Below are 22,962 nucleotides of genomic sequence, written 5' to 3' on the forward strand. Positions count from 1 at the left end.
CCCAACATGGCAGCACAAGGGAGTGTAAAAGGTACTGGACAGGGAGGCAACAGAGTGGAGTCCTAGTCCTAGTTCAGTGTCACTTAGTCAAGTTATTTACTGTGGTTTCCCTATCTGTAAAGATGAAGTGATTGGCCCAGATAATTCTGAAAATCCAGTTTAGCTCGAATAACCTGTGGATCTGGGATATCATGCTTGGTTCATGGGATTTTAAACAGGGAGGAGTCATTTGAAATTGTATAAAAATATTATATATATAGTGCGTTTTTTTTTTTTTTCTGGCAGAAGAATGTAAAGCTTTCATCAGTCTCAAAGGGATCTCTGACACAGAACATCTAGCTTTTCAGGACTTTTTACTTCTTTTTTTTTTTTTTATATTTTGTCAGAAGTGGTGGGAGATATTTCTCCTTTTGGGAGAGTTTCAAGTTGTAAGAATGGTGTGAAAAAGTTATCTGCAAGAAGGAAATGAAGAAAGATAAGCAGAGCTAAGATGAAAGCTAAATGAAAGAGTCAGAACCTTCTGAGCAAGCTGACCATCTTGTTTAAGCTCCTGGATGCATCCATACCTGAAACCCCTACACTTTTCAGTTACCTGAACTACTGCTCCTTTTCACTAAACATTTTCTATTCAGTCACAGAATAAATGTCATAGAATAAATGTCTGATGCACTAACATTATTAGAAAAGTCTCCTGCCATTTGAGAAAGTATGAAGCTCAGGAAAAACAAACAAACAAACAAACAAAAAAAAAGCAAAGTGGGAAGAGAAAGGGATTGAGGTGGGTATGTTCCTGTCATGCTTTTTTTGAATTTCTGGGAAGAAAAATGCTCTGTTTTGTTTCCTAGCCTGTATATTTATATTTATTATTAGTATTGTTATTATTATTATTATTATTATTATTATTCTTTTAGCAAACTGGAGGCTTTCAGAGGCGGAGAAGACCCTGGAATCAATTCCATCATTACCACAGATGGGAAACCAAGATGCAGAACGGGAATGTGACTTTCTCTAGGTAAAGCAGTAAATCAGCAGAAGACCTGAGGCTAGAATGGAGGTTACTTTCTCCCAGGTGTGCTCCACCTCTCTGCGTGACTTTCCTCAGTGCTTCTTCCCCAGACGGTCTCCCTAGTTAGCAGAGCTTATGAGGGTTCTTGTGCTCATATATGTTGCTTGGTCACAGGGATCCATATCTTATCCAGAAAATTCTTCAGTCTGCATTTCTTTATCGGGCTCCCTGGACCCGGGTGAACAATGGAGTGTTTGGCCTAGGGATGCAGGGAGGTGGTGAAAGGAACCAAGCCAGCTCTCTGCCTGAGTCCCATCCCCTCTCAAGTGCCAGGCCCACCTTACCCTCCCGGCTACAGAGCTCCAGCTAGGTTTGGGGTCCCTAGGACCAAGCCAGGCATTGCCCACAGTGTTGCCCACAGCAGGAGGATTAGATACCAGTGAAGGTCCAAAGCAGGCAAGGAGGATTTATGGGACAAATCCACCCGCTGACGTCCAGCCACAGGGTCAGATCTGTTTAGCCCTGGAGGGCCGTAATGGTAAGGGTAGAAGTGGGGCCAAGGGGCCCCAGCACAACTATCGCCCATAGGTTCGGTGGGACCTACGCAGACAAACCTGAAGGGGACGGAAGAGGAGACTCCAGATCCTACCCACCGCCCTGTTCACAAACCGCTCAAAGGCGCACAGGAGAAATGACCTTTAATGTCCGATGTGTTTCCAACCCCGCCCAAGTGCCATCATTCAGTAAAGTACAAGGAGGGGCTTGAGAGGTACTAAGTCACGAGACAAACACCGCCCCCGTTGCCTCCCGGGCGCACACTCGCTCTACCCCCGCGCGGGCGGCCCCACACACGCACACATGCAGACCACACGGACACCGCACAGACACACGCACGTGTACCCACGATTAAATACGTGTACAGAGGGACTCGTTTGGATATGTACAGAGAGAGAGAGACGGAAATCCCGGCCGGCGTCGGGTCCTCCAGGCTCTCAGCATGCTCGGCCCAGCTCTCCGCGCTGTACCTGGCACCCATGCCCCTGCCAGAAAAGCAGCTGCCCCTCTCCCCGCCCCCCTCCCCCCGTTTCCCCCTCGGGCCCGCGTCTCCGGGCGCCGACGCCCCCTCCCCCCCTCCGCCCGCCCTCCCCCCACGATGTTTCCTCCCCCGGGGCCCTAAAACTGCCCGGGCGCCAGGGGCATGTTGGTTTTGAAGCCCGGCTGCCCGTTGGCCACGTCGGTCGCGGCCTCGCAGCCACCGTTGCTGGCGCCGCCGTCGTCCCCGGGGCTCTCGGGTTCGGACAGGAGCTTGAAGGTGAAGAGGGGGCCAGAGTCGTGGCGGCCGCGGCGGCCGGGGGGCTCGGGCGCGGGCAGGCTCAGGAGCGCGCCGGGCGCCTTCCACTCCGGAAAGGCGCACAGCTCGACGGACGGCGGCGCGCCACGGCCCAGGTAGCCCGGACTCGGCGAGGCCGAGGGCAGGGTCCGCTGGCTGCCGCTCAGGCAGCTGCCGCTGTCGTCCAGCGAGTCCTTGCGCGACTGCGAGCGTTCCAGCGAGCCGCCGCGCGTCCAAGGCCGGTAGGTGTAGGCGCAGCCGCCCAGGCGACGGCGACGGCGGCGGCGGCGGCGACCGCGGCACTGGCACCCGAGGATGCGCACGAAGGCGCGCTTGAACTCCTTGCTGGAGCACGGGTAGATGATGGGGTTGAGGCAGCTGTTGAAGTAGCCCAGCCAGAACACCACTTTGAACACGGCGTCGGGGGGCTTCAGGGTGGAGAACAGGGAGCCTGCAGCGGGGAGGGGTGGGGTGGGCACAGGGGCAGAAAGACAGACAGCAGTTCGTGAGTAGTCAGGCCCTCCTCATCCTGCGCTCCGCCTGAACGCCGCGAACGCGCGGCAGTCCCGCCGCCTCGTCTCTGCCCAGGCCACCTTCTCTGCCCCGAGCGCTCGCCTTTCCATCTCTAAGGGAGCGAATGCGACAATCCTTTTTAGGGCCAATCTCCATAACTTTCGCTTCGCCTCTAAAACCTTTCCTGGCTAGCTAACCAGCCCCTCGGTTTCCATTTCTCTCGACTTGCCAGGACAGCGTTTACCACTTTCGACGCCAGCGATAATCATCATCACCGGCATTGGCTTAGTTCTTAGTTGGGAAGCATTGTGCTAGGGGCTTAGCTATATTATTTCATTCTACAGAAAGGCCTGGACGCAGATGCCGATTTATTTCCATAGTAGATATGAGAGGTATTAAAGACCTAAATGTGAAAGGTAAAACTTTAAAGGCAGAAGAAGACAACGTTCTTCTCTGATCTAGGAACGATCTTTTTGATCTAGCAGTGAAAGAAAAATGACTCAACACCGCAAAAAGATATACTACGAGCAAAGACGGGAGAGGATATTTCCAACTTTTAAGACAGTCAAGGGATCAATATTTAGAATATAAAAGATACTTCTGCAAATCAAGAAGAAAAAGAGCATTCCCAGTAGAAACGTGGGCAAAGAAAATGAACAGGCAATTTACAAAACAGGAAACCTCAGGGCTAATGAACATAGGTCAAGATGCTCAAAATATTAGGGGTTCAAATAAATTAAAATGAAAACCACAAAGAGATACAACATATCTGTTCAGCCGGCAAAATCAGGGAGCTGGAGAGTGCTAAGTGTAGGCAGGGTTGTGGAGACAGGGGGAGCCTTCTGCATGGCTAGTGCGGGCATAGGCTGTGAGGCCCTACTCAAGACTCTTGCCCTACTTGATGTCATTAATTATATATACAGACTTCTTCTTCTACTACTACTACTACTTCTTTTTTTTTTTTTAAGATTTTATCCATTTATTTGACAGAGAGAGATCACAAGTAGGCAGAGAGGCAGGCAGAGAGAGGGGGAAGCAGGCTCCCTGCTGAGCGGAGAGCCCAATGTGGGGCTCCATTCCAGGACCCTGAGATCATGACCTGAGCCACCTAGGCGCCCCTATATACAGACTTCTTGACCCAGCAGTTCTGCTCCAGGGCATAGATCTCAAAGAACTTTCACACAGGTCCGTAAGGTGATATTCACAAGTATACTCAGAGCACTGTTGCTTATGGTGACAGAGAGTTGGACAGAACTTAGGTGTCCCTCATTGGGAATTATGGAAAAGTAGAGTCGTATAGATGCCTAGTACAGTGACTGTGTCCCACTTAGAGCCCTGGACAGCATGTCCATATAGCACTAGGGAAAGATCTTAAAAAATATCATTCTTTATGAACAAATAGGAAACAGAATGAAGATTTACAACATAATACTATTTAAGTAACACACCAAACAACCACACACATTTTACAAAAACACTTCAAATAATGTCAAACACAAAATAGTTGCCTAAGGGTGAAGGCAGAGGGAAATGGAAATAAAAGGAAATAAATCAATAAAATAAGAGAGAGGGCTTATAATGAGGTGCTATGATGGAGAAACATGATTAACTCACCCCTCGAATTTCAGAGCCAAAAATATTTTATGGCAATATTTAATTAAAAGCAATTTCCATTTTAAATGCAAGGCAACTAGGATTGGAGAGGGTAAATGACTTGCCCCAGGATACTCAGTATGTTTGTAGTATAGCTGGGATTTAAACTAAATTCCGTTTGAATAAAAAATATGTTTTTAAAATGCTATTTACAATGCCCTTTGTGGAAAAATGAGAAAAATATAAAAAAAAGAAAAAAGAAGAAACACACAACCCTGCACTGCAAAGAAATCAAATTTGGGTGCATATACCTTCAGATCTTTTTTTCTGTTATACATCTATCTTTAAGTGTTTTGATAAATGCAATTATACTTTACAGGACTTTCCTTCTTCCTCCCTCCCTCCCTCCCTCACCCTTCCTTCCTTCCTTCCTTTCTTTTTTTGTTATTTCAAACCATGTTCCTGGGCTCCTGGTGCAGGGCTAAGCCAGGCAAGGGTTTAAACTTAGAACGAGGGCTCTCCAGGGTTATCTGGGTGGCTCAGTGGGTTAAGCGTCTGACTGCTGATTTCAGCTCAGGTTGAGATCTCAGGATCCTGAGATCAAGCCCCATGTTGGGCCCCAGGCTCAGCACAGAGTCCACTTGAGAGTCTCCTCTTCCCCCTCTACCCTGCCTGCTCTAAGTAAACTCTTAAAAAAAAAGAAAGAAAGAAAGAAAGAAAGAAAGAGGGCTATCCATACCTGGATGTACTGATTCTTTTTTTTTTTTTTTTTTTTAAGTTTATTTAAGTCATCTCTACACCCAGTGTGGGGCTCAAACTCACAACCCCAAGAAGCATGTGCAGTACAGACTGAGCCTGCCACACGACCTGTTATGATGATTCTTTTCCCAACTCAGGGGGAAATGTGGGAGTGAGCTAGATTCTTGGTTTGGTTTAAAGGAGGCAGATGAGGGCGACACTTCACGGTCTGATTTGTGACAAGGCCGGCACCATCAGGTTTTCATCCCATCATCCCAGATACTCCTTTGGATTAAGATGCTGTATAGAAGGCATCGGCTGGAATGCACATTTGGCGTGTGAACACCTAGTCCCCATGACTGGATGGGTTGTCTCTGTCTGTGGGGATGTTCTTGTTTCTGTTACTGAGACTTCTTCTGAGTCTGAAGGGCTTAGGTACTGGCCTTGACAAATGCAAACCTGGAGAATAAATTTTGGGACAAGTGGAGAGAAGGCAGAAGAGCTAGGAAACCTTGTGCATTACCTTGGAGGGTAAATGCTGATGAGTGTGTATACAGGCGGGCACACCACCCTAATGAGGACACTTAGGGTCCAGGACTGGGGATGCACAGACAGTCATGCAAAAGTGAGGAGACTAAGAGTAGGAGAACTCCCTGAAAACAAACTCATAGCTGTGCTTGCCAACCCCATTGAAGATGATTGTAGAATCGAAGTGCTTAATGGGGACGCTCCTTAGGGACTGGCTCTTTTAAAGGATACACGAACAACAATAATACTAGCGGCTAATATTCTTCAGAACCACTGTTTATATTGTAGGTGTGCTCTGTACAAGTCTTGTGCTAAACCCTTTATACCATCAGCCCATTTTATTATCACAATAATCGTTTGATGAAAGTACTATCATCAGTCCCATTTTATGGATTGGGACACCAACATATAATAGTAGTAGCTATTTACATTTTTATACACTCATTCTTTTGTTCATTCATTCATTCCACAAATACTGAGTTCCCGTCAAGTGCCAGGGATGAGGCCAAGCTATGGGGATACAGAGATGACTTGGGGTGTGGCCTCTGTCCCAGGGCAGCCCACTGACAAGTGGGGAGGCAGGTGTGTTAAAAGATCATTGCAATGGAACATACATGGCATCACGATAGCAGCATAAATGATACTCTGTCCCCCTACACCCATGTGGCATTTCTTTCTGGTTCTTCTTCATCACTACCATATTCGAAGCCCCTTATCAAGGACAAAGATGGCTGGATCTTTGCCTTTATTTTCTTACAAAGTATTCTTCAAGTACTGTAGCTCTGAGAAATATTCAGCCAAAAGTAAAGGGAGGATGCTGACTTTTTTCATAGCATTTATTTATAGCCACATTGTGAGTTTGGGCTCCCCGAGCTACTTGTTCCTCTGAGAAGAAGGTCATTCTCTGCCTTCCAATCTTTGCCTGCCTTTTTCACTCTTCTGCCGATGCGGGCAATGCGATCCTGTGGCTTGAAGACAGGATACGGGATCACTCAAACCTAGTTTTGAATTCTTTTTTTTTTTTTTGTGTACTGGCTGTTTGATTTTAGAAAAGTCAATTGGCCCTCTCAGACTCCATTTTCGCATCCATAAATTGGGGATAGCATCTGTTCCATAGGGTTATTTTGAACACATAAAAATACCCATGTAAAGTACTTGACACAGGGATAATAAATCATAAATAGTGGCCATTTTCCAAAAATACGTTATATCCTGGCCCAGTCAGGAGCCTTCTCCAGGAACTCTGCTCTGATGAACCCGTCCCAGCTCATACTGACTTCTTTCTTCTGTATTCCTCAGAAGGTATTACAATCACATCTTATTCTGTTATTTTACTGTTTGCCTGTTCAAGTTGTAAAGCCATCCCAGGGCTGGCTGAGTCCCCACTCACCACTCAGACTTGAAATTCCTTCTTGGCAAGAACTACCTCTTCATTTCTTTTCTTTCCCTCTCCAGATTTGTATATTCTTATTACAAAAATAACAGATGGAGGGTTGAGTAGAGGGAGCGCAGAGGATTTTTAGGGCAGTGAAACTATTCTGCATGATGTTATGATGGTGGATACATTCGTCCAAGTCCACAGCACGCAGAACACCGATAGCCCTAATCTAAGCTACGGACTTTGGGAGACAATGAGGGTTCAGCAGAGTTCATCCACTGTAACAAATGTACCACACTGGTATGGACTGGTGATGATGGCAGAGGCTGTGCATGTGTGGGGGCACTGGGCGTATGGGAAATCTCAGTACCTTCCTGTCAATTTGGGTGTGACTATAAAACTGCTTTAAAAAATAGTCTATTAAAAAAAAAAACAAAACTCACTTGGAACCCCTGGCTGGCTCAGTAGGTAGAGCATTTTGATTGTTGATCTCAGAGTTGTAAGTTTGAGCCCCACCTTGGGTGTAGAGATTACTTAAAATAAAATCTTAAAAAAAATACAGTAACCACCTCACTTACTTAAAATAAAAAGTGACATGTACTGATTTAAAAAAATTACATTACAAAAAAAATTCTATATAATATAAATTGAAAATTCTTCTCCATTCAGATAGAGGACCAGAATTCACAGTTTTATTTTTAACCTTTTAGATTTTTTTTTTTAAAATGTGTTGATACATGTATTGCCCACCCTGAGCAAACCCTTGGTGACTTCTGATAGGGAGTCTCTTTCCTTACTAGAATTGGACTCGTTAGGATAGAATCCAAGCTCTTTCACCAGCAGCCAAGTGACCTTGGGCAGGTTTCACAGTGTCCCTAAGCCTTAGTTTTCTCAGCAGTAAAATGGGGCTAATAATGATGGTACCATGCCTCTGGGTTATTTTGAGAATTAAGAAGATAAAACATATAAGGTGCTTATTAGCACTCAGGGTACCAGGAGCCTGCCATCCAATCAACTTTGGATTAAGGCTAATTAACAAAATAATTCTTTTTTTAAAAAGATTGATTTATTTATTTTAGAGAGAGAGAGAGAGAAAGAGAAAGAGAGCATGAGCAGGAGGGGCAGAGGGAGAGGGAGAGAGAATCTGGTGGAGTCTGAGAGCAAACCTGGACTTCGGGCTCAATCTCATGACCCTGAGATCACGACCTGAGCCGAAACCAAGAGTCAGATGCTTAACTGACTGCTCCACCCAAGCACCCCCACCAAATAATTCTTATTCTTGTCAATCACTGATTGGGCTAGAAGTCTAATTACAGGAAATCTCCAGGTGGGTCCTATGTTTGGTAACTCGATGTATCATTCTGAGTAAGTTGCTTTCCCTTTCTGGGCCCCACTTTCCCTCCTTCAGTTGACCGATTTGATCCGGGTTCTCCCTAGCTTTAAACTTCAGTTTCCAGGAAGCCAGAGATAGAAGCCCTGCCCATCCTGGCTGGGATGCACCCTCTTCTCTAGACCCACCACAGAGGGGCAGTGTGTGTCAAGGCCTGGACCAGCGGCCTCTCGGATTCCAGGCATGTTTCTGCCCCTTCTCTCCATCCCTCCCCCCAGCTGCACAGAATCTCCTGGGCTGAGGGGTCTTGTTTGCTACAGTGGCTGGTCTGGATGTGGCCAAGAAGCCATAGTTAATTAGGGAAGGTGCTGAGCCTTTTTGGTGTGAAAGAGGATCAGTGACAGGGTTCTTTTCTCCTGGGCACCCAAACAGACCTCTGGGGGGCCCAAAAAGCCTAGAGGACAGGGAAGCAAATATCAACAGGAAATGTGGGTTCCCGGAAGCCTGCTCTGTCCACTTTAGGTCAGGGCAGCATCAGCCTTTTTTTTTTTTTTTTTTTTTTTTTAAAGATTTTACCTATTTATTTGACATAGAGAGAGATCAGACAGAGATAGGTAGGCAGAGAGGCAGGCAAGGTTGGGTGGAAAGCAGACTCCCTGCTAAGCAGAGAGCCCGTGCATCAGCCTTTTTGACACGGCCACCAGCTCATGGTGCTCGTCCTTGAGGCTGGCTCCACTTCTCTTGCTCATGAAACGCTGTGAGGCTCCTTGCCCTGTATCTTAGAATCCTGGCTTGACAGGGCTGGGACACCTTCCTTAACTGGAGCTCAGTGAGGTAAGGGTCTTGGAGGTCCCTCAGCTGGTGACTAGCAGAACGACTGCCAGAACATGTTCAAGTGTCATTTGATTCAACAAACATGGATTGAAGACAGGATACGGGATCACTCAAACCTAGTAGTGTAGGTCAGTGGTTAAGGACCTGCTTAGATGTCATAGGTAGGAAGATCTGGGTTCAAGTGCAAACGCTGGCTTCCCAGCTGTGTGACCTTAGAGAAGCTACTTGTGCTCAGTGAGGCTCAGGTTCCTGAAGAATGGATACAGTGAAAGTTCTTTTCTGTGGGGAGGAGATCAAGTTAGGCTTGCTAAGTGCCAGACATGTCAAAAGCACCCAATAAGCACAGCTATTCTGACGGCTTCAAACGCAGCCACTGTTACTACTGCCCATGCTGCTGTTAAGGCAGCATTACTGCTGCGAAGATGGGGGATTTGGCAATAAGCACAGGATCTGTGTGCGAAGCGGGTCTGGGGACTCCTATCCTCCTGCTCTGGCCCACACAGGCCCGAGGAGGGGCACCCCGTCGTTCTCAAACATGCTGAAATGGTTCACTTGTTTTACTGGGGAAAGACCCCGTCTCAAGTCTGGGGCTCCCTCAGCGCCGGTAACTTCATGATTTTCTTTAGATCAGCTCACTTTTGGTGTCTAAACTAAAAATTTTTTAGGAAGCTTTCTGGCACTATTTTTAAATCAGCACCACTTGTTATAAATAGAATGTCATAGTAGAGAAAAATAAGATGAAAAAAAATATGATATTAGTATCTCTGGATTGTTCAGACAGTGGTGGGCCCGAGGCCCTCTTTTTTTCCCAAAAGTTAGATTAGCTGGGATTGCGGGGTATTAACTACTTGCTAAACGAAGACAAATTCCACTTTGAGGAGCTCAAGGGATTGAAGGAAAAGTGAATAGGGAAAATTTTTCTCACGGGAGAACCCAGCCTGGGGCACGTGGTCGCTGCTGAGTAAATATTTGCTCAATGACGGACTGATGGACCGAGTATGTGATTCAGTTTCTTGTGCCATCTCTGTTATTTCGAGCTATCCTGCACACCGGCTCACATCCAGAGTGAATTTGAGCAGCAGTTTAGAAGCAGCCCCGGGAAACGCTGTGGCTCTACTCGGATGCCTCCTGGTGGCCTCCTACTGAGGCCTTTTAAGCAGATCCAGTGGGACAACTAGTCCTTGGAACACTTCTAGTGGGTGGGAAGTGTAGGAGGGGGACCTGGAGGTGGGGGGGGGGGTGTATGGAGAGCCCAGCAAAAGGTGCCCCGAGCCTGCCCTCCCAGGCCACTTGGGTTTTGCCTGCCTGAGGGCAAGGACGATTTAGAGGGATTGGGAAATGTAAGGCTCAAAAGCCAAGGCTGAGCAGGATCAGCTCAGGGAGAAGTATCTTTTGGCTGGATGTGGTCCCAGTGGGTCAGCCCTTAAAATGCCACTCAGCCAATCAGAGCAGTGAACACAAGGTCTCAACCCTCTGTGAGCCTCCAGTCTTCAAAAGCACGGGTTGCATTTGTGGAATAGTAGCTACCATTTGACAAGCTCTTACTCTGTGCCAGTCACTGGGTAAATGCTTAACCTTTGTTTGCTTTCTTTCAACCTCCAGGGTTCCCTGCCAGCCCAGCCTTGCTGTGCTGGGAGCAGCACTAGGGGCGCCATTCGACTCGGTAGTCTACAGCCCTTTTAGGTGACTTTAGCCAACCTGCCTGTGTCCCCGGGAGGCCATGACCCTTGCACTCAGGGGAACAGAAGGTAAGTCCCTGCATGTCACAGAGCCAATGGGTGATGGAGTTAGAATTTGAACGCAGGCCGCCTTCAGTCACCACCAATATAGTACACGGAGAGACAAAATGTGCATGTGGATGTGGAGATGTCAACAGTGTTTATCCTTGGGTGGTAGACTCATGGGTGAATTTTCCCTCTGTGTGCTTTTCAATGTTTTCCAAAATTTTCTCCACAAACATGAATTACTTTTGTAATTGGGAAAAAATCCAATAAATATTACTCAAAAAATAAGTAAATCAAAAGATACTGTGTTTATTGGGTCCTTGTTTTATGTCAGCCAACTTTCCTAGACTGTATTTCATTTAATTCTCACAACAACCTATGAGCAAAGTGGGATTATCCCTACTTTACAGAAAAGAACTGGAGGTGCAAGTGGAGGTGGCACTTGTCCAAGGTCTCCCATAGGTAACAGGAAGAAAGAGGTGTGAAATGAGATCTTTTGTTGTTAAGCCCAGGAGCCTCCTCTGTTAGTTCCTGGGGTGGCCATGGGCACCCTGTCCTTATCCCCTTCCTGCAGGGTAGAAAAGGGGAGCATATTTTATTCTTATGTATTCCTACATCTATAGGCCTTCATTAAACTTCGGCTGGAGGAATGACCAACAGGTGGCCTTGGAGATGCCCCAACGGATTGGGACCTAATGCAACATGTACTGGTCTTCCAGAGACTGGGTGGCTTGTAACATCCCCCCAGGCACTGACATTCTGAGACTCTAGGATTATAAATTTGACTTATTTGCCAGCATCTGACAAACTGATGACCTCAGGGGAGCCAGTGGGTGATAAAACCATTCTGATCAGCTTGTAAATTGAGTGGAACTCCTTTTCAACATGACTCTCCTTAGGAGCATTTAGCTACACCTACAGCCAAGCCAAGTCTCCCCAGCTAAAACAGTTTGGCACAATAAAAACTCACAAATTTGAAATAGTTGCTAATTCTTTCAGCACCAGTTTTATAAAGGAGGTTTCCTTGGATTTGAAAATTCCCTTTGAGGTTTTCCATTTTCATTTGCCACTTAACTCTGGAATGAGGTCATAAAGTTGTCCAACAAATACAATATCTTTGGGGCCAACAGACCCATGCTAACTTTTCAAGCAAACGAGGTGAACAGGAATAGTGACCCAAGCCACTATTTACAATGACCTAGGAACCAGTTATTAGATACTATGTTTACACACATGTGCTCATGCAATCCTTCCCCAGCCTTGCTGTTACTGTTTCTCATTTTACAGATGAAGCAACTGAGGTTTAAGAGATGAACAAAGTCACATGTCTAGTAAGGATTAAAATCTACTCCGAAAACCCAACTCCGAAGTCAGGGTTCTCACTCATTACTTAAGAATGAGAAAAAGAAGCTTCTATTCATTTCCTTAAGCACCAGACAATTCCTCACTCAACTGGGAACAATCTCTCTCTTAGCCATTGTCAAGGCACTTTATCTGAACCCAGAAATGCGGCATTTATCACTTTCTACTTTGAATTACAGCTGCTGAGGGCTATGCCTCATCTCTTCTGATTAGACTGTGAGCTTCTAGAAAAGAGAGTTCATGTCTGATTTTTCTCTTTCCCTAGGGCCTAACACAATGCCTGACACGTGATAGACACTCGGCCAACATGTGTTACAGGAATGATATTAGTAATATGAATAATGCAATGGAAATATCTTAGCCCCTGGCTACTCAAAGTGAGGTTCATGGATAAATAGCCCCCATGTCATCTAGGTGCATGTTAGAAATGCAGAACCTCAGTGATCCAGTGAATCAGGATCGTTTTTTTTTTCTTTTCTTTTCTTTTCAGGATCGGTTTTTTAACCAAGTCTTGAAGTGAAAAGCACTGCTTTAGCTCATGTTACAATTTTATTTTTAAAACTGTTTTCCTGGGTATCTTGGGATTTATGCCTGAGCAGCGGCTGGGCTGAGAGCCACCTCGCCATGAGGTCGACACTCTTGCCCCAAACCCTCCAGCGGCTCCTATAGTTTATAGGATAAAGTTCAAACTGCTGAGACTGGAATTAAGGACCTTCTCAACTTGGCTGCAGTGTACTGAATCTTCACAACACGAGATGACTTTTCTGGCTCCTTTCCCTTTATTCATGCTGTCCACTGGTCTGAGATGCCTTTCGCTCTCCCCTCCTGCTCTCCATCCTTTTCACACCTGGCTCAGATTCCTTCTACACATGACCACAGCCCACACTCCATGGCTTCCTCAGATGTGCAGAAGCAAGAGGAGGGAATAAGCCATCCATGAAGTCCTGCTAAGATCCCGGTGACCCACGTATCTTACCTAATTTCACCCTCACAACAGACAGGAGGAGAGGGGGTTCTCTAATTCTCCATTCTCTGTGACAGATGTGGAAATTGAATCTCCAAGGGAACGGAACTCACTCCAAGGTCACAGAGCCATTAAATGGCAAAGCTGGGATTCCGACCCAAATCTGTCTGGTCCGAAGCTGGGCATTGCCTCTGAACTCTTAGAACACCTCTGGGATGGGGGACGGCTAGAACTGTTTGCTTGTTATTTGTCATGGTGACTTTAAATCTATTGTATCTGGCCATTAAGATGGCCAGGATCTAGGAACCAAGAGTTTTATGTCACTCTACTCCAGTGGTTCTTAACCTGCTAATGCTGGTTATGCAGATAACTTAGCACGATCTAATTTGAGGGGTTCACAGGACCCACTGAGTCCCATCCATGGGTACCCAGGAGGTGTGCCATCACAAGATTAACAGTCTTTGCTATTCACTGCAGTTTCCTATCATAACAATTGCTGGACTTTAGCTGAGAGTCTCTTTCCCTTATTTACAAGATCCTCAAGGCCAGGGTCTGTCTTACTTGTCTTGGTTCCTCTGGCACCTAACACTGTACTTGCCTTATAGTGAATGTGTAAAAACATTTGTTGAGCCTACAACCTCCTCTTCCTGTGCCTAGGACAGCTTTAGATTTGAAGGAGGTGCTGAGTAAATGATTGTTGAGTGATTCCTTTGTTTATGCCATCCTTTCTTTCTTTTCTTTCTTTCTTTAAGTGGTAACCACAAGCCAACACCCAGTTCAGTTCCCACTTTCTTCCTGGAAACTTACCCAACTGCTGCAGGCCTCCTCTTTATTTCCCGCCAGAACAGAGTCTGCAGCACATAGATTAATATGGGATGCCAATCTTAAAGGATGAGCCCCTTGTCTCCTTAGGCAGCGTCAAAGCTTTTTGAAGAGGGGTCTTTGTCCTACACTTTTAGCACAGCACTGGGTATGCAGTCAGTGCCATCAATCACCCACTGATTAACGGATTGGCACATTTCATCTCCCAGGAAGGAAGCTACTTCCCGGTGTAGGTCCCGAGTGGAGAGCAGAGGGGACGGACTGGTTTTCACAACACTGAAAGACCCATCTCTGATACCATCATGAACACTGAACGTGTTCCATGCTTCCATGACCTCACTGGAAATAGCAGTTTCCCTGAAGAACTCTTTTAGAAACTGCGTATCAGTGGGACCTGTGTGAAAGAAGCTGTAAAACTTTATAAAAGGGCATAAAAGGAGACATGTATAAATGGAGAGCCATAGCTTGCTTTAAGTACAGGAAGTCTCTATTCAAGAGAACTTTAGTTCTCTCCAAGTTAATCTGTAAATTCTAGACAATCTCATTAAAATGCCAAGATGAGGGGCAACTGGGTGGCTCAGTTGTTAAGCATCTGCCTTCAGCTCAGGTCATGATCCTAGGGTCCTGAGATTGGGCCCTGCATCGGGGGTCCCTGCCCTGTGGGAAGCCTGCTTCTCCCTCTCCCACTCGCCCTGCTTGTGTTCCCTCTTTGCTGTGTCTGTCTCTGTCAAATAAATAAAAACAAAACAAAACAAAAACACCAAGAAGTGGTTTTTTTTTTATTTGTTTGTTTTGTTTTTTTGAGGGGGAGAGAGTACTAAATGATCCAGATATAGAAGAATATGGAATGTGGAAGAATAACCATGAAAAAAATAGCCAGGTCAATTGAAATAAATAAGGAATGGTGATATTGGGAAGATGGGTAAACCTACTCCCACAGATATTAAAACGTATCATAAAATCACAGGAAGTAAAAAAATACCAGAGGTGCCTGTGTGGCTCAGTCAGTGTAGTGTCTGGCTTTGGCTGAGGTCATGATCCCAGGGTCCTGGGATGGAGTCCGAATCTATCCAGCTCTCTGCTCAGCGGGGCGTCAGCTTCTAGCTTTCCCTCTGCCCCTCCCTCTGCTCACGCTCTCTCTCTCTCTCAGATAAAATCTTTAAAAAAAATCACTAGAGCAGGAAGTGAAAGAAAAGGCAGATAAATCAATGAAATTATATAGTTTAGAAAGAGAGCCAAATATCTATGAGAATTTTATATGCCATTTCAGTGTTTATGGGAAAGAAGGGATGATTCTCTAGGCAGTTTTGGGACACCAGGCTGGCTAGTTAGGAACAATTAAAACTGGATCCCGACTTTATTTATTTATTTATTTATTTATAAGAGATTTTATTTATTTATTTGACAGAGAGAGAGAGAGAGAGAGCACAAGTAGGCAGAGAGACAGGCAGAGAGAGAGGGGGAAGCAGGCTCCCTGCCGAGCAGAGAGCCTGACTGTGGGGCTCAATCCCAGGACCCCGAGATCATGACCTGAGCTGAAGGCAGAGGCTCAACCCCCTGAGCCACCCAGGTGCCCCCGACTTTATTTCTTAATTAAAATAAACCCAGAAGCATCCAAGATTTTAAGTGTAAGAATTATTAAAATATTAAAAGGTATAAGTGAATATTTTTATAATTTTGAAATAGGAAAGAACTTTTTAAGCATGACAAAAGTTGTAAAGAACTTTACATGACAAAAGCAAGTAAAGAAGAACATTGATGAGTTTACTTAGACATTTCAGTAAGGTTACAAACTTTGAGGGCGCCTGGGTGGCTCAGTGGGTTAAGCCTCTGCCTTCGGCTCAGGTCATGATCTCAGGGTCCTGGGATCGAGTCCTGCATTGGGCTCTCTGCTCAACAGGGAGCCTGCTTCCTCCTCTCTCTCTCTGCCTGCCTCTCTGCCTACTTGTGATCTCTCTCTGTCAAATAAATAAATAAAATCTTTAAAAAAAAAAAAGGTTACAAACTTTGAAAACAAAGTTAAAGGAAGAATTGAGAGAAATATTTGTAATTGAAGCAGTAGTTAAAGGAGTAATATTTCCAAAACACAAAGCTCTCTTTCAAATTAATCTCAGAAAAAATAACTCCATAGAAAACAAAGCAAATCATTATGGGTATGCAAATAACAAAAATTAGTACAATAGACAGCAAGTAAATTTTTGAAAAAATAGTAAAATTCCTTTACAAAATAAATAATGTAAATTAAACAGAAGCAAAATATTTCAAGTCTATTAGTTTAGGATATATTCAAATATTGCTTATGGTCAATTTGGCAAAGGTGTGGGAAAACAGATATTTTTGTATATTCTGGGTGGGAGTGTAGATTTTGGGTGGAAAATTGGCATTATCTAAAAAAAACTAAAATGAGCATAGCTTTTGATCTAAGTACTCCATGTCCAGAAATTTAGCTTAGAGAAGAACTCTTAAAAGAGAGGAGAGATAAAAGTACAAGGAACTGCTGTAATGGTCCCTCCAAATAGGAAATTACCTAAATTTCTAACAATAGGGGGTTGTGAAATGAGCCGTGTATCATCACACGATGAAAAATCACAGATTATTAAAATGGTGAGCCAAGTCTACAAGGAGTGCTATCCATGACAGAATTAGCCAGAAAGAAGCCAATTTCAGGAAACAATGCCTTCCATGATCTGATTGTTACAAAGAAACTCTGCGTGAGTGTGTGTGAGAGTGTGTGTGTGTGTGAGTGTGTGTGTGTGTGTGTGAGTGTGTGAGGATTGTGCATTAGCACGTCCACAGAAAAGGCAATCTGGGTGAATATACACCAAATTGTTCTCAGTGGTTATTTCTGAAGGATGGGTTTATGGGAAGACTTTCACTTTGTATTTAGAATTATTTGTGCAATGAACCAACATTGCTTTTGTCATGAAAGAGAGACAGCAAGAGAGAAGTGGAAAGGGGAGGGAGGGGAAGGGAGAGAAATTCTGAGCACAGAGAGGAAGAAGAAAAGGGCCAAAGTACAGGGTGAGTAGCTGGCAGATCACTTCCTCTCCGGGCTCCCATTGCTTCACATCATGAAGCCACGGGGCTCCCAGGCCCCCTCCTTCTCAGAGTCTAAGCTTTGTATTCGCTTGGTTTCAGAGGTGGAATGAAAACGAGGGGAGAATGTGCAGACGTGCACCTGCAGCTAGAGCGTCTCTGAGCCCAGAGCAAACAGGCCGCACACACTTGCTCCTTCCTTCCAAGGCACACGTGAGCCGGCCGCGTGGCGGAGAGGATCGGGGTGTTTGGGTGAAAGGCTCCGCGTGAGAACAGGGACAATGACTAGCCTTGGGGAATCAGATGGTGAAATGGCAAGATTGGGCCACTTAGGCCATTAGACTCCGTTCGAGGCCTTTCATCCCTTCCCTCGGCAGCTGTCTGCCCACTTCCCTGCCTTCCTCTCTCTGACTCATCCTTCTGTTCTGTCCTTTGGCTGGTGGTAATCAAAACCGTTCCCTATTTCCAAACTGGTCTACAGGCTCAGGTTGGGCCTGGGACCCACGGACAGCCCTGTGTCTGTCTCTTTTCCACTTGCATGGTCTGGTCTGGGACCCGCTCTTCCCTGCTCCTCAACCACAGAGAGCGTGACTGTGCTACTCCGCTGTCTCTAGGTGGTCCTGTCTTTTCGCCAGAGCCCTCTCCTGCCTTGGTGCCTCTCGAGAGCTAGGCACATTGCTGGCCTCATGAATTATACTGTATAATAACACGATTAGCCTTTGTTGCTGAATGCATTCACTCTCCGGATTTTTGCAAAAGGGGACTTTATCTTGCTTCTCAATCTTGGTTCAGAGGCACGCCACAGAATGACCCTGAAATTTCAGCCCCTTTTCAGAACTCGAAGGCTCCTTGCTGCTAGGAAACTTTCCAGGTAGAAGTGCCTGAAGGACAGAGAGCTGGCTGGGTTTGCTGAGGCCACATGGGAAGGTTTTCTGGGAATTTCCATGAAGACGGGACCAATGGGTTCAATATTTACGGCTTGTGCTGTTTATATATGTGTAGCCTAGATGTCACCTGGGAGCATTCCTGCCCCTTGAAAGTGCGTTGGGATTATCGTTGAGTGTCCCTTTTCCTTAACCTTGTCAAGTCCTCAGAATCATCCCTCAAAGTCTCTGGGGGGGCTAACTTCATTCCTGTCTCTCCCGCTTCTTGGGCTCCATTTCTCTTGACAGTGTGTTCTGCTAATTTCCCCTCAAAACATGTCTGTCAAATAAATAAATAAAATCTTTAAAAAAAAAAAAAAAAAAAAACCATGATCTCACCAGAGGAAAATCACCTGAGCCAAGCACTTGAACCACTCTTTAAAGCCGGGCTCCCTGCTCCTGTCCCTGCCTCTCCTGTCTCAGCCCTTCTCCTCCCAGACTGCTCCAAGAGTTCCAGAATCTTTGCTTTTTCTTTTCTTTCCTTTCGTTCTTAAGGTGAACATTTCTCTTCTCTCTTCTAGTTGTTTTGACATTGGCTTTGTGGAGGGCAGTGGGGGAGGGGACAGTTGGAGATGGTGATTGAGGGAGACGGGTTTAATTTTCCACACTTAGCACCAATTAAGATATTTCCCGAAGACAGTTCTTTTCTTCACAGAAAATCTAGATTTTTCAGAAAATACAGTTTTCTCCATCTCTTCCCATGTAAATAAATGCTCCGTTCCGTTCGATGTACATTTGCAGATCGTTGCCCCTGCTTTCCGCCACTTCATAGCAAGTCTTTCCTGAGCACTTCCTCGGTGCCTGGAAGTGGCTGAGAATTTAATCCAGGAGATTAACATTGACTGGGGAAGCAGGGAGTTTTCAACGATGATTTTATTCAGTCCCCCTAAGCCACAAGGTGCCCATTTTAGGGACGAAAAACTATGGCTTTGAGTGATTTAGGAAATTGCTCAAGATTACAGAGTGATGGAGACGGGATTCAGTTCCAGGCCTGACACCAGAGCAAGTGATCTCTCTGCTACCTTGAGGCCGATTCCCACAGACCGGAGACTCGTTATTTCCCTGGAACGTTCGGTGTGAGAGTGCCTGGAAGGAAACCAGGAGGTGCTGGTTATGTGTAGGCATGGAGAGAAGTGTGTGGGCGATGGGTCAGGAAGGAGGTGTTATTTGACGTTGCTACTTTCAGAGAGCTTTTCTGCAAAGAACAATTCCCTCCTCACACGTTTGGAGGAGCCAGAAACTGTAAGGGCAAGGAGTTGCATCCCCTTTGTGAGGGGGGTGCACTGAGGTTGCAAAGGCAATGAAGTAAGTGTGTTTTAGAGAGCCTGTAGCGTAAAGGGTGTTTTTGGTCCTTGAGAGGAGGCCCGACTCCCTGCACAGCGTCCTGATCACAAGGACGGTGGAGAAGGCATGCTGACGCTCACAAGAGAAACGGACTCAATCTTTATGATAGTTCCAAAGAAAAGAAAGAAGAGGGTGCTGCTCCGAATTTAACCACAACAGTGACAACAGCAGTTTCCACCTGGTGAGACCTTAGAGGTTGCAAGCTCCGTATCTAATCCCTGATGTGCATTATTTCATTCAGGATCTGAACAGTTCGAGGGAGCAGGTACAGCTGCTGTTCCCCATTTGACAGGTGTTGAAATTGAGGGTTGGAAGAGAAGTCATTTGCTCCCAGTCCCAGAGCTCTGAGATAGTAGAGTTTTTTTGCAACCCAAGAGTGTTTGTTCTCTCATCTGCTGTTTTGACTTTGTGAGGCAGGCCACCAAGGAGCCGAAGACTAAAAGAACATTTTAAAAAGTGGAGCAGATTTGTAGGGGAGTGGGGCGTGTAGGGGGAGACAGAAGAGCCATGTTTGGATGTGAATAGACTAGTTTTCAGATGACTCATCTTCCCTGCCAAATCCATGAGGAACTGTAATTATTTAGAATTGAAAAGTCATCCTTCTGCCATCTCCTGGCTTCTTAAAAAGTAAGTCAGCCCCAGGGGCCCACAAAGGTTCTTCCATCCTCTGCAGAGGGGCAATGCCAAGAGCAAAAGCAAGAGACTAGGGCAACGTTTTCATAGGTTTGGGGAAAAATAAGTAGAGCTCAAAAGATGGAATGAAGCCGTAAAACGCAGAACAGCCCCTTTTCCCATCACATCTCTGCCATCTTTCTGACAAACGTGTGGCAGTCTTGTGCAAAGTGAGACCCCAAAGCTGGCCGTGGCTGGGCGGTAAAGCCAGGGTAGTTCAGGTTCTAGGTTGAGAGGCTGCCTGCATTCTCAGTGTGCATTTCACCATGGTTTGGCACCCAACCTGTCCATCCAGATGGAGCTAAATCTTCCATGGGGTCACCCAAAAGGGCAATTCACTTAAGGGTGCTAATTCCATACACCTCCTTCCCTCCAGGCTGCGACAGGATGTTCCCTCCCAATTCTGAAGATGTCACTGAACCTCAATGGATCATTATAAAAAAGGGTCCATTACTTCCAGAAGCAGGTGTTCTGGCCAAGGAACGCTCCCGGAAAAGCTGGCCTGGCAAAGCGGTATTTCCAGCAGATGGACGGGCGAGGCCCTGGCCTTCATGTCCCCTCCCCTCTTGTCCTCATCCACTGCTTGTGACGGGAGCCAGTGAGTAGGGTTGGTGGAGGTTTGACTGATCTGGGACGAGGCTCTCCAAACCATAAAGGAGCAGATGTGGGGGGAGATCATGACAAACAGCAGCCTGTGAAGAAGAAGCCCATTTGGCAGCCAGTCCCTCGCTTGTTCTTTGGAGGCCACCGAAGTGCCTGGTGGAGGCCAGCCGGGGCTGGCCCACCCTTCTGCTCGGAGCTCTCGCTGTTTCGCTAGAGGACAGCATGACCTCAGGAGGGAGTCGACCTGGGGATCTAGTATCAGTCCACTAGTCCACTAGTAAGCACAGCGGTTCATAAAGGTGTCTGTGACTCCCTGTCAAATAAGTGGTTATTTGGTGGGCACGTGGGCGTTTTCTGTGTAACTGCTTCTAAATTCTGTCCGATTCTCAAAGGGTTCCATGAACCAAAAAAAAAGGGGGGGGGATAAGAACCCTTGATTTAAAGAAAATCGATGTCTCCGTCAGGAACTGGGTTGCACGCATGCTCTGAAGAGTGCAGATCAGCTACAGGGAGTCTGGGCTGCATGTCTCTAATGAACAGTGAAAGTTAATATTGCCCTGTGTTGGTGACAAGGCGAGTGGATAGGTGTTTCGATTCTGACGGTGGGAGTATTAACTGGGATGTGCCTGCTGGAGGGCAGTTGGGGAGTATGATGCCGAGACTTTACAGTTTTATGTATTTAGTTACCCTGAAATTATAATTCTAGAAATTGATCTTAATGATTAAGGGTGCAGCCTCTGGAGTCATTGTCTATGTCACCGTGGGCAAGTTCCTTAAGCTCTCTGGACCTCAGTTTCCTCATCTGTAAAACGGAGGGAATGTTATTTATCTGTCTAGATAGATATACACACAAAACACTTAGTACAATGCCTGAGACATAATAAATTCAGTGATTATTGTTTAGATATAAGGATTTTATTGTCACATTATTTATCGTAACTGAAAATTAGAAATAACCCCAAATAGCCAACATAAGTGACTGGTTTCATGAACTATACAACTCAACCAGTAAGGATTAAATTAGTGAGTATCATTGAAAAAATGTTCATAGTATATTGGAAGACAAAGCAGTTTACAAAACAGTATGTATTATGCCCACAGAAAAGTGGCTGAAAAATATGTATTAAATATTTCAATGATTATGTTGGAAGGGTGGCTTTTTATTGTCTTCTTTTTGTTTTTTTATGTCTTTTAAATTTTCTACAATGAACATTATAACTTTTTGCAATAAGGTCAAAACTAACCTCAATAAAAAGAACTTTTTTTTAAAAAAAGATTTTATTTGAGAGAGAGAGAGAGAACAAGTGGTGGACTGGGGCAGAGGGAGAGAGAGAAGCAGATTCTCTGCTGGGAAGGAAGCCCACTGGGGGGCTCAATCCCAGGACCCTGGGATCATGACCTGAGCCAAGGCAAACGTTTAACGAACTGAGCCACCCAGGCACCCCCGAAAGTAACTTTAAAAAAAAAAAAAAATGATGACTAATCTGAGTTGGGAGACTGTGACCTTGAGTAGTCATTCCTGCGAGGGTTCCTTTCTTCAGGTCTGAAATGAAAAGTTGTACCTTCTTTCTTTCTTGAGAGAGGGGCACCTCAAATGGCAGGGGGAGGGTAAGCATGCTTTGTGAAGGGTGACACCTGGTGCTTGGAACCAGAGCAGCTCTCACAAAACAATCTGCCTTGTCATGCAGGACCCCTAGGCCCAGCTCTCTGGACTTTGAAAGCCTGCGTCTGGCTCTGGGCTAAAGTCCTGTTATGATTAACTCTGGGGGACTTGGCATGGATTGAGGATGAAAGGTAGAGTGACTTTCAGCCACGAAAATTAGTCCGCAGTCAGGATCCCAAGTTTAATCTCTGTGAAACCGATGGGCAAGTGTGGCCATGCTTACTAATTAGGCAACAGCAATGTAAATTGATCAAATCAATTCCCTTCGTGACGCAAAGCCTAAGAACCCAGAGACAGCTGGAGCTTGGAAGAGCTTCCAGAAAGCCAGAGAACATGAATCCCTTTCCCAGAGATGTTAACATGGTTAATCTAGATTGCTTTGCTAATTGTCGGCTCCCTGTTCAATAATGGATGATACGGTGACGCAATGTGGCTCCCTCGTCCCCTGTCCCTCCTGTGGCCAGGCTCTGGGTTGGGCCTTGTAAATTGCGCTCATTCATTTCTTTCCTGGATTTACAGCAAGCATTAAACTTGATCAGGCTTAAAGAGCCCTTGCTTTCTGGAAAGAAGCAAAGTAATAGCCAGGGTTCCCATTTCAT

General features: G+C 45.7%; 1 protein-coding gene across 1 annotated transcript in view; it reads right to left on the reverse strand.

Annotated features, from left to right (window-relative positions):
- Nucleotides 1-1,687: 1,687 nt before the first annotated feature.
- ADRA1B (adrenoceptor alpha 1B) overlaps nucleotides 1,688-22,962 on the reverse strand; it is a 49,559-nt gene continuing 28,284 nt past the window's right edge. The window contains exon 2 of the mRNA XM_032337152.1: nucleotides 1,688-2,787. Coding sequence (XP_032193043.1) covers nucleotides 2,180-2,787 — 608 coding nt within the window. The 3' untranslated portion in view covers nucleotides 1,688-2,179. The remainder of the gene's footprint in view (nucleotides 2,788-22,962) is intronic.

The sequence above is a fragment of the Mustela erminea genome, chromosome 3 (assembly GCF_009829155.1).
Source record: "Mustela erminea isolate mMusErm1 chromosome 3, mMusErm1.Pri, whole genome shotgun sequence".
In the NCBI taxonomy this organism is placed as follows: Eukaryota; Metazoa; Chordata; class Mammalia; order Carnivora; family Mustelidae; genus Mustela; species Mustela erminea.